The 17,315-nt window shown below is 37.5% G+C and overlaps 1 protein-coding gene across 10 annotated transcripts in view; it reads right to left on the bottom strand.

Annotated features, from left to right (window-relative positions):
* RHOBTB3 (Rho related BTB domain containing 3) overlaps positions 1-17,315 on the bottom strand; it is a 113,859-nt gene that overhangs the window by 13,679 nt on the left and 82,865 nt on the right. For 6 of the 10 annotated variants that reach the window (XM_007487250.3, XM_056824675.1, XM_007487251.3 and 3 more), the window contains 4 exons: positions 7,111-7,284; positions 6,426-6,488; positions 2,994-3,160; positions 505-601 (listed from right to left, as the gene is read on the bottom strand). In XM_007487250.3, coding sequence (XP_007487312.1) covers positions 505-601; positions 2,994-3,160; positions 6,426-6,488; positions 7,111-7,284 — 501 coding nt within the window. The remainder of the gene's footprint in view (positions 1-504; positions 602-2,993; positions 3,161-6,425; positions 6,489-7,110; positions 7,285-17,315) is intronic. The other 4 variants (XM_007487252.3, XM_056824677.1, XM_056824676.1 and 1 more) reach the window with 1 other exon arrangement.

The following is a 17,315-nucleotide window of genomic DNA, read 5'->3' as shown; positions in this document are numbered from 1 at the left end:
TTGTAAAGGCTTTTGGTTCAAAGTAATAAAGGTCTTTCTAATGTAATTTTTTCTAAACTATTTACTTCCAAGACAATCACTTAAGTCGCTTTCTACTTAATTACATACATATGTGTGTATACACACACGTATATGTTTACTTCATAAGAATTTTTCAGCTTAGTCCAAAATTGAAATTTTCTCTTTGAGAATGTCAAAAGCAATGAAGTGATATGGAGATACACACACAAAACAGGATCTCCCTACCCTATGGGGGAACATTTTTCCCCTCGCCTTCACAAAAAAGTAAGATACTTCAATGAATCATAATAGAAAATGTCCTCTTTGCCTTGAATGTTTTGAGCATCTTTGAAATTTGCTTATCTAGCACAGATCGAACCATTTACCTCATATTTAATTCACATTCTTATAAGAACAATCAAACATTTCTGTTAATTACACCTCAAAAGTACTGAGATCTCTTACAAAGTTTTCTTTTTAAAACAAGAATTGGCAAACTACTACCTGAAAGATCTTGAAAATCTGGCTTTTGGCTGAAGATGAGGTAGTTAGTGGCAATAAAATGAAGGAGCCATGTTGAAAGACAATCAGAGTTGTGAAACTGCAAGAAAAAAGGGAATTAAAACAACACTATGTATGTCATGATCACCAAGATTATTAGGATGAGGGAAAAATACAAAAAAAAAACAATGCTGTGATACAGGATATGAGGTTCTGGATGCGAGGTCAAGACATGTTAGGGATTGGTCTCAATTCAGGCTTTACATAGACAATGCTTTCATGAGTCCATATGCCAATCAAAAGGGAACAGACAGCCAAGACAGCAAGTGTTGTCATTTTTTTTCTAGAAATGGAAGCACTCCTTGCACTAACAGCTTCAGTACCTTCAGCAGGAAGCAATAGAGATCCTGAACTACTTTGAATGATTTTGGGGGATCCCATATGCTGTAGAATAGATAAAGCAATTCTTTGCAAATGGAAATATATGGATCACTATTTTGCATTCTACTATGTGAATTGGAATATTCTCTTCAATGACATTCGGTCAGACTTAAATTAAAAGTTTTAAATGTCAAAACCAAAAGGGAAAATGGAAAAACAGAAATGCAAAAACCCCATTTCTTTGAATCAAAAAACATTCTGCTTACAATTTAGCTAATCTGCAAAATCCAATGCCTTATGAAGCAAAAAATAAACATTATGCCTCACTTTCTGCTCCAGGCATTTTTTAAAATTGCCTATAAATAGACTTTTTAGACTATTATGGCATCAGCAAAATGGAAGCAAAAGCAGAATAACAAAAGATGAAAATAACAAACCACCATTTTTCATGGAAAGCAAACAAAAGCAAGGAGGAAAAGTACAACCAGAATGCAACAGCTGTGGCAAGAGCTTAAAAAGGTGACTGCAGGTAGAGCTCTAGGGTGAGGCTTGCAAACATTTCCCGTGACAGCAGGGAGGGTGCTGTAGCAGCAGCCAGGGTCATCCAAACCTATTTACATAGGCAAAAGTATGAGGAAGAAGGGGGATGGGGGGAGAAACCTGTGGTAGCTATGATAAAATGTGGTAGCTATGATAAAATGAAAGACTATGAAAATTAGAGAAGTGGAGACAGAGGAAGCAATGTGGTCCCGTCTCTGAAACAGCCAAAATATGTCACAGGGAGGAATGAGCTACTACATAAAATGCAGGCTTTAATTTGGAGAAATGTCATACCAATGCATCTGCTTCTAACTTGTGTGTTCTGTGATTTGAAAGTAAATTTCTAGAAGAAACTCATTATTTTAGGAACAATTCAAATGAGTTCTGTCTAGAGGGAGGAGAAGGAACTTGAGATAAAATGGCAGAAATCATCAGGTTACTGCCATTACAGTGACATCAATGGCCCTTCCTTCCCCAGTTCATCCTAATTGGCCAGTTCAGAGCAAGGTCTATTAGAGGACAGGAATTATTCTGTACACCTTATAGAATCATAGGTACTCAATAAATTATAAATTGCCAATGCAAAAGCAAGAGACTGAATTAGTCAGGTGTAAAGATCTTAAATCCTGAGGAAAAAATTCAAGAGCTTTTTTTTTTTAAAAAAAGTTCTCATTTAGAAGTACCTTAATAGTAAGTAATAGTCATATTTCCTTCTTTTCATGTGGAATCTTAGAATGTTAAAGTTGGAAATGACTTTAGAGATCATTTAGCCTACCTTTCTCATTCGGAATGTCTTTTCCCCGAGTCACTTACTAAAATGTGACAGTTTGTGACAAGGAGAACCTGGCCAAGCACTACTTGGTTCAGCACTACTTGTGATCCTCATCTAATGAATTCAAAGAACCTGGTCAGTCAACTGTAACTGCTTATAAGGAGATCAGAATACTTACCCTAAACCATTCCTATTTAGTATGTAGGTGATATTGAAGTACAGTCCTGAGTGGTAATAACAAATCACAGCTCCAAATATTCTATTCCATATAACTGTTATTATTTTTTAAACTCTTACTTTCTCACTGGGTATTGGTTCCAAGGTAGGAGAGTGATATGGGCTAGGCAATGGGGGTTAAATGACTTGCCCAGGGTCACATAGCTAGGAAGTGTCTGAGGCCACATTTGAACCCAGGACTTTCTACCTTTAAGCGTGGCTCTCAATCCACTGGCTCCCAAGTAAACATTAAGAAATAACAGATACAGCAATCTACCAGAAAAGAAAAATTCTACTCTCTAAGGAATACTTAATCTTTAGAAAGAGGCTACAAAAATGGAGATTTTAAATACATAAATGTAGAAATATATAAATATGTATATTTGACATAATAAAGCAAAATCACAAAAGAATGTTGCAATAAAAGTTACTCCCAAAACATCAAATATTAGTCTCCCCACTACTGATGTAGATTAAAGTTTTTTTTTCAAGAGATAAGATAGATACCAATGAAATAAAAGTAATATAATTATCTGTACACCTATCTATCAAGTTAAGAAAGTACAGGTGATCACTAAATTACCTTAGCTTTTTTAAGTAGGCCAACAACACTGAGGCTTGTCGATGCCAATTCCCTACTGGGCATACTCTGCAGTTGGGTAATGATGTAGAACTCACAGATGTGCTGAAGTCTAGATACCTGGTACATCTCAGCACAAATCAAGAGAGACATAGCTTGCAGAATGCTGGCTGGAAAAAAAAGGAAGGGAAAACCAGAACAAAAACCAATAATATATCTCATATGAGCTTTACAAAATCATGTTGACTAAACCATAAAGTCAGAATCTGTGGAGAACCTTGCAGACTTATATCCATTTCCCTACTTTTAGGTAAAAGCAAGCCTAGGACATCACCCTTGGAAGAGAATTTGTTTTTTAAAACATTCTGGGAATATCCCTTCCTTGCCCTTCCCAACAAGGTTAATATACCTTGCCATTAAGAAAAAATATCTGGGGGCATCTAGGTGGCTCAGTGGATTGAGAGTCAGACCCAGAGGCAGGAGGTCCTGGGTTCAAATCTGACCTCAGGCACTTCCTAGCTTTGTGACTCTGGGCAAGTCACTATTGCCTAGCCTACACAATATTGGTTTCAAGACAGAAGGTAAGGGTTTAAAAAAAATCTTCCTGTTAAGTGTTTTTAGCCCTTTACTAACAATAGAAACTTACTGTCTCCTCAGCTGAAATGGAAAAGATATGGTCACCATTTTATGTGTATGAGGCTTTGGCCTGTTAAAAATCATCAACAGTTTGTACACCTGCATTTTCTTTTCATGGATTTTCATTTCAGCTTAATTTTTTTTTATTTTAAACTTTCCTCATAGATATGATTTTCCAACCCTCTAGTCATTTTTGTGATTCTCATCTTTTGTTGTTATTTAATCATTTTTCAGTTTTGTATGAGTCTTTGTGACCTCATTTGAAAGATACTGAAGTGGTTTGCCACTTCCTTCTCCAGCTCATTTTCCATTTGAGGCATACAGGGTTAAGTGGATTGCCCCGGGTCACCCAGCTAGTCAAGTGTCTACGGCCAGATATGAATTACGGAAGTCTTTTTGACTCCATGCCCACCCCAGCACTCAATCCATTTCACTTCCAAGCCACACTTGGTTTTCATCTTATTCCTCTTAAGTTCTTCACATTCCTCTTAAAAAACCAAACCAACAAACCAAAAAACTCCCTGATCTTCCATCTTAGAAGCAATATCATGCCTTGGTTCCAAGGCAGAAGAGTGGTTAGGGCTAGGCAATAAGGATTAAGTGACTTGCTCAGGGTCACACAGCTAGGAAGCATCCAAGGGCAGATTTGAACTCAGGACCTCCCATCTCTGACCTTGGCTCTCAATACACTGAGCCACACAAGTGCCCCCTTTCACATTCCTCTTTATAGCTATGTGAGCTATGATACAAATGTCCAGAACATTTTGAAAAGTGACTGACTAATGTTGAACATAATAGGAAAATCATCTCGGGCCCTATATCCAATATTTCTAATAAAAGCATCCCTACATTAAGGTTGGTGGTTATTTTCTCTGACTCATGGCTTTTTCCTGCCCTACTGATTACTGACATTTGTATAGGGCTTTACAGTTTGTAAAGCATTTGCAAGCATTACCTCATTTGAGTCTCACAGCACACAAAATGGGTATTATTAGGTAAGGTTACACAATGAGCAAGTGTCACAGATGGATCTGAAGCCAGGTCCACTACTCTGTCTACTATGCTTCACTTGGTATTCCATGGACTTGTACCAATATTTATTCTGTTTGTTTATTTTTCTGACAATTTTTGCCATCTGCTAGCTACAGTTGAGCTACTGAGAAATCAAACTTCCCTGTCAATACCTGAATATGTCTAGAGTCTAAAGATTTGATTGGCTCTGTGTAAAATAACAAGATAGATGGTAACACGGAGGATAGTGAATGCAGGTGTACCATAGAATATCCAATGGTAAATGCCATCTTTGTTTTTTTATCCAGTTGAGGATCAAAGATTTTGGAACTCAAGAGGATATCCAAAGCCCCTTAGTTCAACTCCTAATTTTTTGCAGATGAGGAACATAAGGTCCACAAAGGTGAAATGATTTAGCACAAGGTCATAGGAATTAAATACCAGAGCCTGGTTTTAAACTCAGTTTCAGCCTATTTTCCCCAGCTCTGGCCTCTTCCTCTTTGTAAGTAGAAAGTTATCAATAAATAAAAGAAACCAAATTAACCAGTCCTTAATTCCTTAATTAATGGATCCAATAACAATAATTTGCCTGAGGGGGGGAAAACTTGTAAGAAGGGATTTTTACTTTTACAACTTCTAAAATTTTCCACTAGATGGACTCATTAGACAAGTTTCAAATAAAGTAAGCTTATTTTTTACTTCAGTGACTTATGACTCCAAAGTGGGAGGGAAGGGAAAACTACTTCCATCAATACAATAAAAAAAAGTAAAATGTGACAAGGCAAACTGACAGTTAGTACATTTCCTTTTGTTTTGCTTATTTTTACTATGGTACATGGCATGCTGTTGTTCTCGTTAAGGGGCACCTGACTTAGTACATGTCACAATAGACGTGTCAGTTGGGCATTGGCTCCATGCTGATACTGCTATGTCCTCATGGGACTGGGGCAGGGAGCCTCATATCATCTCTAGGGTGTAAGTTTGGGCCAAAGGACCAGACCAAGAAAGGTCTCTGTTTTGTTGCTAACACAGGGTTTTGGCTCCTAGCCCAGGAATGTCTCAGAGGGATCAGGACAAGGAAATTCTAACACTCCCCTGGGCATCCTGCATGACTCTGGAAGTGTCTTGTGAAGATTTAGTTTAAATTTGGCCATTTGAGTACCAATTTTTCCTCAAAACAATTCAGAAGCCCAAGGGAGCAGAGGTAGTTGGATAGGACAAAATAATTCCAAATCTCTTAGGGATTTTCCCATCAAAAGTCAGCTCTAAATCAAAGATTCTTTCTCCTTACTCCTCTACTTCCCACTCTAGATAGCTGTACCAACAAATCTGGGGGAGTCACGAATTCCCATAAGCCAGTCCTTGGTCCTGGGGTTCTTCATCGCCACAGTGATTTTCAAGCCTCACTGGGGGCTTTAAATCCCCCCCAGGGGATGCCCAATTATTGGTCTTTAACTCAAATCATGTGAATTAATTCTACAAATTTTATATACACCAAAACCTTTCACAGTTGTATATAAAAACTTCTGTAAATTCAACTTCTGATACATCTATAAAGAAAATAATTTTCTTGAAAACTAATTGATCAAAACAGATGAAAAGGAGGAAAATAAGTAAAACCATAATCCAGCATCCCATGGACCCATACACTCCACAAGGTCAGGGATTGTTAATCTTTTGTTTCAAGAACCGAGCACCTAATGCTACCTGGTGTAAAAAATATTATTATTTTAAATTGCAAAGTTTAAATTCCTTTTAAGAAGAATTTTAGGTAAAGAAAGATGCTACCTCTCTGAATCCAGAAACTGAACTGTTGGAGAAGACACCATGAAGAAGCCTCCAGACCATAAGCTGCACAAGAAGATCAAGAATGAACTTTGGGTGTGGTTGATTGAACATTTATTTGTATCTATACTTTCATGCCAAAGAAGACTGCCCCCTAACTGGCTTTTTGTCAATGAGTCCATCAATTATTGGTTTTGTTCTTTTTTCCTCTTATCCTCAAATTATTGTAATGTTTAAGTTGATTATGTTTTCATGATCCTCTGGGAAAAACCTTTTTCCCAGAGGATCATACAGAGAAATGCAAAAATGGAGATTTGAACCCTGGACTTCAATCCCCAGAAGTCCTTGCTCTAGTTCCCAGGATGCCCTCTAATCTCTCTGAGATTTCCACCTGGGCGAGATCAAAATTTCTATTTAACTGGCTATAAAAGCCTACTGAGCCCTCTTCCTACTTCCACTTCTAAGCAGATGGGTCTCTCATGATTTAAGTGAAATTGAATGGGCCTTTCAGCCCTCCTAGGCACGTGCTTTCTTACTTGTATTTTCTTAAATTCTTAATCTTTAATAAACCTCATAAAATATAATACTTCTAGCAGAGAAACTAATTTTTAACTGTTACACTGGTATATATGAGCTGATTAACAAAAGCTGGATGGATTGAACTGAAATGAATGTTAGTATTGCTTACCTGGGCAGCAGGAATCTGTATACAGGTACTCTAGAAAGGAAAGGAAAGTCTCTTTGGAAACACCATAAACTGGAACTAGCACACTATTGGCTTCAAGGTAATTACCATTAAACATAGCAGCCATCACCTCACAACGAGCCACCAGGACAGCTCTGTGGGCTGGCACAGTAGATCCTGGAAAATTTAGAGAACAGGGATTGTAGTCAGACAAATTATGTAAAGTATAAATTAAATCATAAGATGACCTGTCATGAGACCAATATGTATTCTAGGGTAAATATCTCATTCAGCAGAATTTGGGCTCATTCTTAGAAGATGATTTTATAAGGCATGGCCAGTAGAGAGTATAAAGACTTCCTTATATTTCCTTCAGTTTACAAATAAATGATATGTCAGTTTCCCCTTTGAATACAAGTCAGGTAACTAATTAATACTTCATTTATAAATGCTGGGAAATAGAAACACCAAACTTATGTATATTAGATACTATTATAATGACATTTAGAAAATGGTCCTACCAAATTAACCTAAATTAACGATAATAACTAACCAACCAACCATCTAATACCATATGCCTCCCCAGGAAATAATGCCACCCATTCCTGGTCACCCCACCTACAAATTCCCCACCAAACTTGGCTAAATTAAAGAAGTAGTGATGAGTGGCAATGAAAAAGAGATGAAAGGCACCTCGAGTCTCTGAGACAGTCCAGCAATTGGCAGGCAGCTTTTCCTGTGATGGCCTCACTAAACAATCCTTATCCTACTGAGAACATTCTGGGTTGTCCCTCGTGGCAACTGGTAGGACAGAGGATAGAATCCTGGGGCAGGAGCTGAAACACCTGAGTTCAAATACAACATCAGATGCTGCCTAGCTAATTGGCCCTGGGCAAGTCACTTAATATCTGGCAGCTTCAGTGTCTTCAACTGTAAAATGGGAATAATAATAGTACCTCCCTTATACTCAGGCATATTGTGAGGTATTTACAAATGAGATATTTGTGAAGTTCTTAGCACAGTGCCTGGAACATGGTAGGTATTATATAAATGCTTACTCCCTTTGCTTCCCCTTTTTGAGTGACAGGACTCCAGAGGGGCTGTCCTTTTCCCAGTAGTCTGCTTCTTCTTTAAGACACTATAGCTACTCTTGGGGAGAAACAGTTGCTTTAAAAATTCAGACAGTTCCTTTACACCTTGAAAGATCACGGTCTAGTCCTACCCTGAGTCCTTTAAAATACAAGGCATTCCAGCAGTATTATATTGCTTGCCTTCTTATAGGATGTCAGGGTGGGGGTGGTGGGAATCAAGAAAGGGAGAGAATTTGGAATTCAAAATTTCAAAAAAGTGAATGTTAAAAAAAACCATAATTTTTAAATAAAGTAAAATAAAATCCAGGATATTCCAAAAGTTTTAATGTGCTCTTAAGTTGCAAAAGCCAGAATCCGCATTGACTTTTGGAATCACCTTTATAGAGGATCTAAAAAACTATTAAGTGAAAATGTCAACAACATGGAAATAGGTTTTGATCAAAGACACATATGAAATTGCGCGTCAGCTATGGGAAAGGTAGGGGGAGGGGAGGGAGGGAAATAATATGATTCTTGTAACCAAGGAATAATGTTCTAAATTGACTAAATAAATTAATTTTAAAAATAAATTAAAAACTATTAAGGCTTGTCATCTCTCTGTAGAAGCCACCTGCAAGCTACTCTGGCAACAAGAGCAAAAGATACTAACTAGCTTCCTGCTTATGCCATCACAACAGAAGAGATCCTCAAAAGGTGGATGGTGGGGAAATTTTGTTGCTCTAACCACTACAGGAAATAAAGAACCAAGCTATCAACCTTGAGGGTGATGCAAGAGCACACATGGGTGTGGGGAAATGAGGAATTCCAATCCACCACAGGTAGGGGTAAGTTGGGGCTTAGCACACTTGGGATATGGCAATGATTGGGGCCATCTGGTAGTTCCCTGGTTAATAAGTTATTCTAGCTACTAGAAAGCTTCAGGTGTTTTCAGTCTGCTCTAAATTTTGGTGTCCTGGAACAAATCCCTGGTCATCCCTTTCATGATGATTCTGCAGTCCTAGGTCTAAAAGGGAGCCCCAGCTCAATCACTAGGATTGTCTTTTCAGCAAGTATAGCTACCCAGAAACTACCATAGCTGCCCATGCAATTTTTATACCAACCTATAGAATTTGATGTACTTTTCCAGGAAAGAATAAAAGTTTCAATGCATGATCTGATTCAGTCATCAAACTTGTACCCTATTAGCATCATTCTGCCCTTTCTAGGACTGTACAGCTGAATTCAAATGAGTTCTACAGTGATATAAGGGAGGAGTTTTCCTAGAAGAGCAGGCTAGTTGCCTCAACTTGTGTGGGCAAACACACAATAAATAGCATTAGACGTACAATCTTAGGATTTAAGGATTAACTGGAATATGACTCAAGAATTTAAATATACCTTTTCAAACAAATCAAAAGGCCAACTGTTGTTGTATAAATAGCAAGAGTTGCTATTGCACAAAGACAGAGAATGGGGCTATGGGTAAGCGTAGAATTTCCTAAGTAGGTTTAAACAGAACATTCAAGATTAACTGCTTTCATAAGGCTTTTAAAAGTATCAACAACATTAATAACCCAAACCATCAATTTTATTGAGAAATAAGTTTTGAAACTATCCTCCTTCTACCTTTGAAAAGTGAAATCCTGGGTGAAGGAAAGGCCTGATAGAACTGTTTGGAAATATAGTAAGATCAAAAGAAACTTTGAAAAGGCAGTATAAGTACTAGACTATGGAAAATTTAAGTCTCACTATTGCAATTTTTTTCTTCAAAGAAAGTTGCTAAAGCAGTAATATCAAGTAAGCATTTTGAAAAACACATCCTGAATTAATTTGATAGCCAGTGTAGAATAAAAGGTTAATGGGGATTTTTTTTTAATGTCCACAAAAGTAATTCTTTCCTCAACCAAGATTAGAAACCAAACCTCAACTCCTGGTATAATGAATGATTTCCCTACTATAACATATGGTCTCCCCCAACATGGTGGGTGGCTGAGACTGCCAACTTCTACAAGTGAGAAAAGAAATATCAAGCTGCTGGTTCCTGCACTAACCTCATTTCCTAGTGTCAAGATGATACAATGGAAAGAAATCTGAAGTGAGAATAAGAAGCCCTAGGTTATAGATTGGGATGCTCCACTCATTAGCTGTTTGACCTTGGCTATTAAAACCTCCTGGGTCTCAGTGTCATTGCTAATAGAATTAGTAGAGCTAGTCCTACTGAAAGGAATAAAAACCAGGATTTGGTTTTTACCTGTGTAAGGTCATCTAATCACACTAGGAATAGCAGGATTCTAGATTTAGAGGTGGAAGTAAGCTCCCTAGTCCAACCCTGCTCTGATCATTTTATTGATGAGAAACCCAGAGAAGTTAAGAGAATTCCTCAAGTTCACATATGTTGTAAGCAAAAGAAAAGGGCTTTAAACCTGGCTCCTCAGAATACAGATCTTGCTGTTTACAAATAAGCCCATATCTCCCCAGTCCTTAAAAAATTCTCACTTGATTAGTCTATTCTATCTAACATCCTCCCATATCTCACCTTCCTTTGGTAACTAAACTCCTTAATCAATACTTACATTTCCCTCTCTTTTCACTTCCTAATTTTCCCCAGGATGGCTTCTGACCTCATCATTCAACCAAAACTGTTCTCTTCAAAGTATCATTGATCTCTTAATTGCCCAATCTAATGGCCTTTTCTTAGTTTTCATTGTTCTTCATTTCTTTGTAACCTCTGACGTTTTCAATCACCCTCTTCTCCATAGATACCCTATTCTTTCTAGATTTTTATGACACTTTTGGTTCTCCTTCTGAATGTTTCTGTCTCCTTTGCTGGATCTTCTTCCAAACCACATCAGCTAACACAACCCGACAGCTCAATTCTGGACTTTCTTCTCTTCTCTCTTGCCACTATTTCACTTGATAATCACATATGATCCCAATGATCAATTCGAAGCCATCTATTCACAAATGGACCTTTACTGCTGCATGACAATTCTTTTTCTATTACACTCCCCACTGCATTTTCCAAACCTTGTCTTCTCTCTTCATAACATCTCCCTCAGTGTCAAACCCCTTGGCTCAAAACACTCCCAAGTGCAGCCTAAACCAGATTAAAATGTATTTGACAAATATTTAATAAAGTCAATTAAATTCAATAAAACATAAATAGTATTACACTTTGAAATGAAATTAGTATATGGCCTTCAGGGATCCTGAAGTATGGCTTGATGGTCTCTATTTCTGTTTGAGTTTGGGTTTTTTTTACCCTTTTAAAGGGAGGACTTCTGCACTTACTAAGAAAAGAGAAGCCATCCACCAGCATGCTGTTCCTTCTTCTTTCCAATTCTACATATTAAATTTCCTCACATATCTTACACTCTCCTTTCTTCCAGATGCAGAGAATGAAGAATCTTCTCCTTGCTAAGCTCCTTTTTCTTGTGCCCTTGAGGCCAATCGTTTCCATCTGTCTCCTCTGGGACCTTTCCTCTGGAATCATTTAATTTGTCTTTCTATCCTTCAGTCTCTATCTTTTGGCTCCTCCTCTGATGCCTATAATCATTCCCAGACCTCCTCTATCTTAAAACAAAAACAAAAACCCTTCAGTTGACTTGGCTCTAGTCTCAGGAGCAATGCCAAACAACTCTGGAAAGTTTAAGAATTCTGATCAAAGCAGTGACCTACCATGATTCCAGAGGCTCTCTGATGAAACATGTGACTCCTCCCCTGACAGTGATGATAAGAAGACTTAGGATGCAGTTTTACATACACATATAGACCAATACAAGAATTAGTTTTGACTGACTATGCATATTGGCTACAGGGGGGTTGTTTTCATTTTTTTCCCCGAAGGGAGAAAGAAAGTAGGAAGGGGGCAAAACCGATTTGTGAATTGGGAGAAAAAAAGACATATCTTCTCTCCCACCTCTACTTCAAAGCCAGACTCCAGAAGAGTTAAACTAGTTGCCACCATTTCTTCAATTTTCATTCATTTCCCAGCTTTTTACAATCTGGCTTCCTACTCAACACTTGACTAAACTTTCTTTCTTCAAGTTCTTAATGCCAACTATCCATCTTATCCTACATCTCTATAATTGCTACATCAAAATGGCCTTTTCTCAGTTTTTCTTCTTCTTCACTATTCTGTTTAACATTGTTAATCATCTCTTCCTGCAGAATACTAATTCCTCCTTAGCTTTAATAACAATGCTCTTTCAGGCAGGAGAAAAAAATTCATCTGGAGGAAGAAAACTTGAAGAATCTCAAGGAAGTCAATAAAAAAACAAGTGGAAAGGAAGAGCGCCTAATAATATCAGATTTCAAACTATATTACATAAACAAATGGTTAAAGGATATGAAGAGGCAGTTTTCACAAGTCATTTAGACATCATCATGTATATGCCTATATATGAAAAATGCTCTAAGTCACTAGGAATTAGAGAAATTCATCTAAAACAATGATTATGTTCTACTTTAATCCCCTCAGATTAACAAAGCTGACAAAAAGGAAAACAAGTGCTAGAAAGAAAGTAGGGAAATAGATACATTATTCCACTGCCTGTGGAGCTGTGAATTGGTCCATCAGTTGGAAATTATGTACAAAATCCATTAAAATATTCATAACCTTTAGGAAGCAACAAATTGGGAAAAATATTTATAACAAAAATCTCTAACAATGGTCTAATTTCTCAAATTTGTAAGGAGCTCAGTCAATTGTATAAAAAATCAAGCCATTCTCCAATTGATAAATGGGCAAGGGACATGAGTAGGCAGTTTTTAGATCAAGAAATCAAAACTATCTATAAACACATGAAAAAGTGCTCTAAATCTCTTATAATTAGAGAAATGCAAATCAAAACAACTCTGAGGTACCACCTCACACCTAGCAGCTTGGCCAATATAACCATAAAAGAAAATAATGAAAGTTGGAGGGAATGTGGCAAAATTGGGACACTAAAACACTGCTGGTGGAATTGTGAATTGATCCAACCATTCTGGAGGGCAATTTGGAACTATGTGCAAAAGGGCTTTAAATGAATACCTACCCTTTGACCCAGCCATACCACTACTAGGTTTATACCTCAAAGAGATAATAAGGGAAAAGACTTGTACAAAAATATTGATAGCCACACTCTTTGTGGTGGCAAAAAAAATTGGAAAATGAGAGGGTGTCCATTGATTGGGGAATGGCTGAACAAATTGTGGTATCTGATGGTGATGGAGTATTATTGTGCTGAGAGGAATAATGAACTGAAGGAATTTCATGTGAACTGGAACAACTTCCAGGAATTGATACAGAGTGAAAGGAGCAGAACCAGAACCAGGGTCTGTATACAGAGACTGATACACTGTGGCACAATCGAATGTAATGGACTTCTCTACTAGCAGCAATGCAATGACCCAGTACAATTCTGAGGGACTTATGAGAAAGAACACTATCCACATCAAGAGAAAGAACTGTGGGAGTAGAAATGCAGAAGAAAAACATATGATGGATCATGTTGTTCGGTGGGTATATGATTGGGAATTTTGACTTTAAATGATCACTCTCTTGCAAATATTAATAATATAGAAATAGGTTTTGAACAATGATACATGTAAAACCAAGTGGAATTGCTCATCAGCTAAGGGAGGGGGTGGGAGGAGGGAAGGAGAAGAACATGAATCATATAACCATGGAAGAATATTCTAAATTAATTAATTAATAAAAAATATTCATACCCTTTAACCCAGCAATATCACTTCTAAGTCTGTACCCCAAAGAGATAAAAAAGGAAAAGGACCCATATGTATGAATGTTCACAGGAATCCTTTCTGTGTTCACAAATAATTGGAAAACACTTAGATAACCATCAATTTGGTGGGATGGCTAATTGAGTAGTTAGGAGAATGGCTAAATTAGTTATGATATATGAATGTGGGTGTATGGGGTGCTCAAGGAGGAATAATATCTCTGGTATGGAGGGCTTGTCATGCCTTCCTAGGACAGCTCTCCAGCCTCTGACCCTCACCTGACACCCAGCTCTCACTTGTGGCTCCTAGTAGCTGCTAGCATGTGGCAGTGGCCACACCCTGGGCAACGGCTTTGACAGGCCGGCTAAACCTCATGAGGGTAGCCATCGGGTCATAGACTCCTGGTGAACTAAGGCTTTGCTCACCTAGCATGTGAAGACTGCTTTGGCCGAACAGACGGAAGAAACCAATAAGAAGTTTCAACGGCTGAGAGGGCAACGCAGCAAAGCACTGTGGAGTGCTTAGGGCGCGTTGGAGCACAAAAGACAACATGGCCATCCAATGCAACTGAGGAAGTCTCCAGGTGTAACGATTTTTCGTGCCACTGGACCCAGGCTTCCAATGCCAAGAGAGTGGGACTGTCTCTGTGCATCAACTTTTCCACTTAAATCTCCTTCACGCACAAGTGTTTTTATGCACACTCATCTATCCCCACCCTCTTCAAGCCATATGAGGGTACATCACAGATGAAAGCACACAAAGACAATCGTCATTCTTGGTTACCAAGAGACTACTACTACTATATGAATGTGATGTAAAATTATTGTACTATAAGAAATGAAGAAAGAAATGGTTTCCAAGAAACCTGGGTAGACATATGAACTGATATATGATGAACAAAGTGAAGTGAGCAGAACCAGGAGAGTAATTTATACAATAACAACAATATTGTAAAGACTATCAACTTAGAAACTCTGATAATCACAAAACCAACCCTGACTCCAGAAGACTCATGGTGAAACCTACTACCCATTTCCTGACTGGAAGATGACGGACTCTGATTGAAATATGATTTTTTGGGCATTGCCAGTGCAGATATTTGTTTTGCTTGTACACACACACACACATACACACATTTTAAACTGGATGTTTATTTTTCTTGCTTTCTAAATTGGGGGTGGGGCGAGGTGGTAGAGAAAGAATCCAGATCTTCCTTTGGGAAAAAATGGCAATGCTCACTTTTTGGTGTGACTGCTACCTACTTAAATGATTCCTATTATGCAAATCCCCTGAAACTGAGCCCGTTTTCTCTTTACTTTTTACACTTTCATGAAGATCTCATCAGTCCTAACAGTTTCATTATTACCTCTCATTAGAGAATTCTGAAAATTTAATACCAAATTCCTACTGGACATCTGCAAATGGATGCCCTGTTTGCTTCTCAAATTGAACATGTCCAAATGTTACTCATTATCTTTCTCACCAAACCTACATCTACTCTAAAATTTGCTATTTCTTCTTATCCTTCTAATCATCCAGATTTGCAACTTCAGTCACCCTCTCTGCTTTAATCTCCTTCATTCCCAATCACTAATAAGATGTCAAATATGGTTAATTCTACTTCCATGTCTCTCACACCTTCCCAGCCCCTCTCACCATTGACATCAAAACCACCTTGCTCCTTGCTTGGACTATGGCAACAGTCTCCTGATTTTCCCTTTATCTAGTCTCCCCCTTTTCTAATTCATTCTCTACATTGATGCCACCTTCATAATACCAAAGTAAAGATATGATCATGTAGCTCCAGTACCTTCCTATGGCCAAACCCTTCCCTTTTTCATTTGAAGCCTTTCACAATCTGGCTCTTCCACACAATATGTCTTTCCAAGTTAATTACACATCACTCCTGTTCAAATACTTCCTGTTTCTTTCAAACCGGTCTACTTGCTGTTCCCCATATGCAACATTCTTTCTCTTGCTTTTAGGACTTTGCACCCAGTCTGTTTCTCTGGTCTAGGATGCTCTCTCTCCTCATTGGAATTACTAGCTCCTACAATGTTCACTCAGATTCCACCTCTATTCCAGGTCTTTCCAGATGTTCCAGGTTGTTAGAGCTTCCTCCCACCCAAATTACTTTATATCACTTTGTATATACTTAATATTTACTTATCATTATACATGGTGTACCTCTTCAAAACATAATCATGAGGTCAGGGAATTATTTCATTTTTGTCTTTATATCTACAGGACTGAGCACATAGTCAGGACTTAATAGCTTATTGAACTGAATCACCCTAGGATACTGTTTAAGCTTCAAATACAATGTTTCACATTAAGACTTCTTAAGCAAGACTTGCACAAAATAATAATATAGAAGATACATGCTAGCCAGCACTCTTCCTGGCTATGTCTTCAATCTTCAAAATCTTTTAACCTCACAGTAATTACTGCCATCTTTTGCGAGGAGAAAAGAGGCAACAGCATTCAAATTAATTAATTCCAGGAAATAGCATAAGCATACATATCAGGACAATAAGAAAAAAAAACAGAAAAAATGACCCTTATTCTTCATTTTACAAAATAATCAGATCATCATCAGAGAGATGCTTCTCTAATTATTCATAGCACAAGCTGGATTTCTATATTATTTTATATTGGAATATAAACTTTCTAAAAATAACTTATATAAATGTTTTGCTCTCTTCATGAGGCTATATATGGAATATAACTAATAATTTAAGGGAAAACCTTAAATAAATACAAGATATTGACTTAGATGCCAGGAAGGGAATTATATTCATTATTTGTAGCTATGAGTAAGATGATTCCTTTCCCCCATAAACTGCCCACCTGCACACACCCATATACATTTACACACAAAATAATAAAGTTCTGGGTGCCTAAATAGCATCAAACCTTGGGTTATTGGGGTAACAAGCTAGAGAGTCAGCTTTCATATTTATGATCAGCAGTGATTTACTTATTGTACAGGTGAGGTCAATGTAGATTATTCAGTTACTGATAATAAGAGTGCCCATTAAGCACTAAATCAGTCTTACATTTAAGGACCAATTAAAAGTTTCTGAATGAAGAAGAGCCTTCTAGAGGTTAGTGATCCATTTGTTGCTTTTCTGCAAGAAGCTATTACTTCAACGATGTTCTTACTGAATTATTTTTGGTATTACCTGGCCCACATTATGTAGAGTGGTGACAGCAGCTTGGCAAGCTGCATGCTGGAAAGTTGCCAAATCTCTATTTATCTTGGCAAATGACAAAGCTTAAGGTAAAATTAAAGTCTCTAGAGGGTGATTCCCAAAATAAAAGTTTATATTAGTTATAATATATTCCCTTTTATACAAAATTGACATTTGGTCTTTCTATGTTAATAAAACCACATTTGATTTTATCAGA

The sequence above is a fragment of the Monodelphis domestica genome, chromosome 3 (genome assembly GCF_027887165.1).
Source record: "Monodelphis domestica isolate mMonDom1 chromosome 3, mMonDom1.pri, whole genome shotgun sequence".
Classification (NCBI taxonomy): Eukaryota; Metazoa; Chordata; class Mammalia; order Didelphimorphia; family Didelphidae; genus Monodelphis; species Monodelphis domestica.
This window is presented reverse-complemented; position numbering and strand designations above follow the sequence as displayed.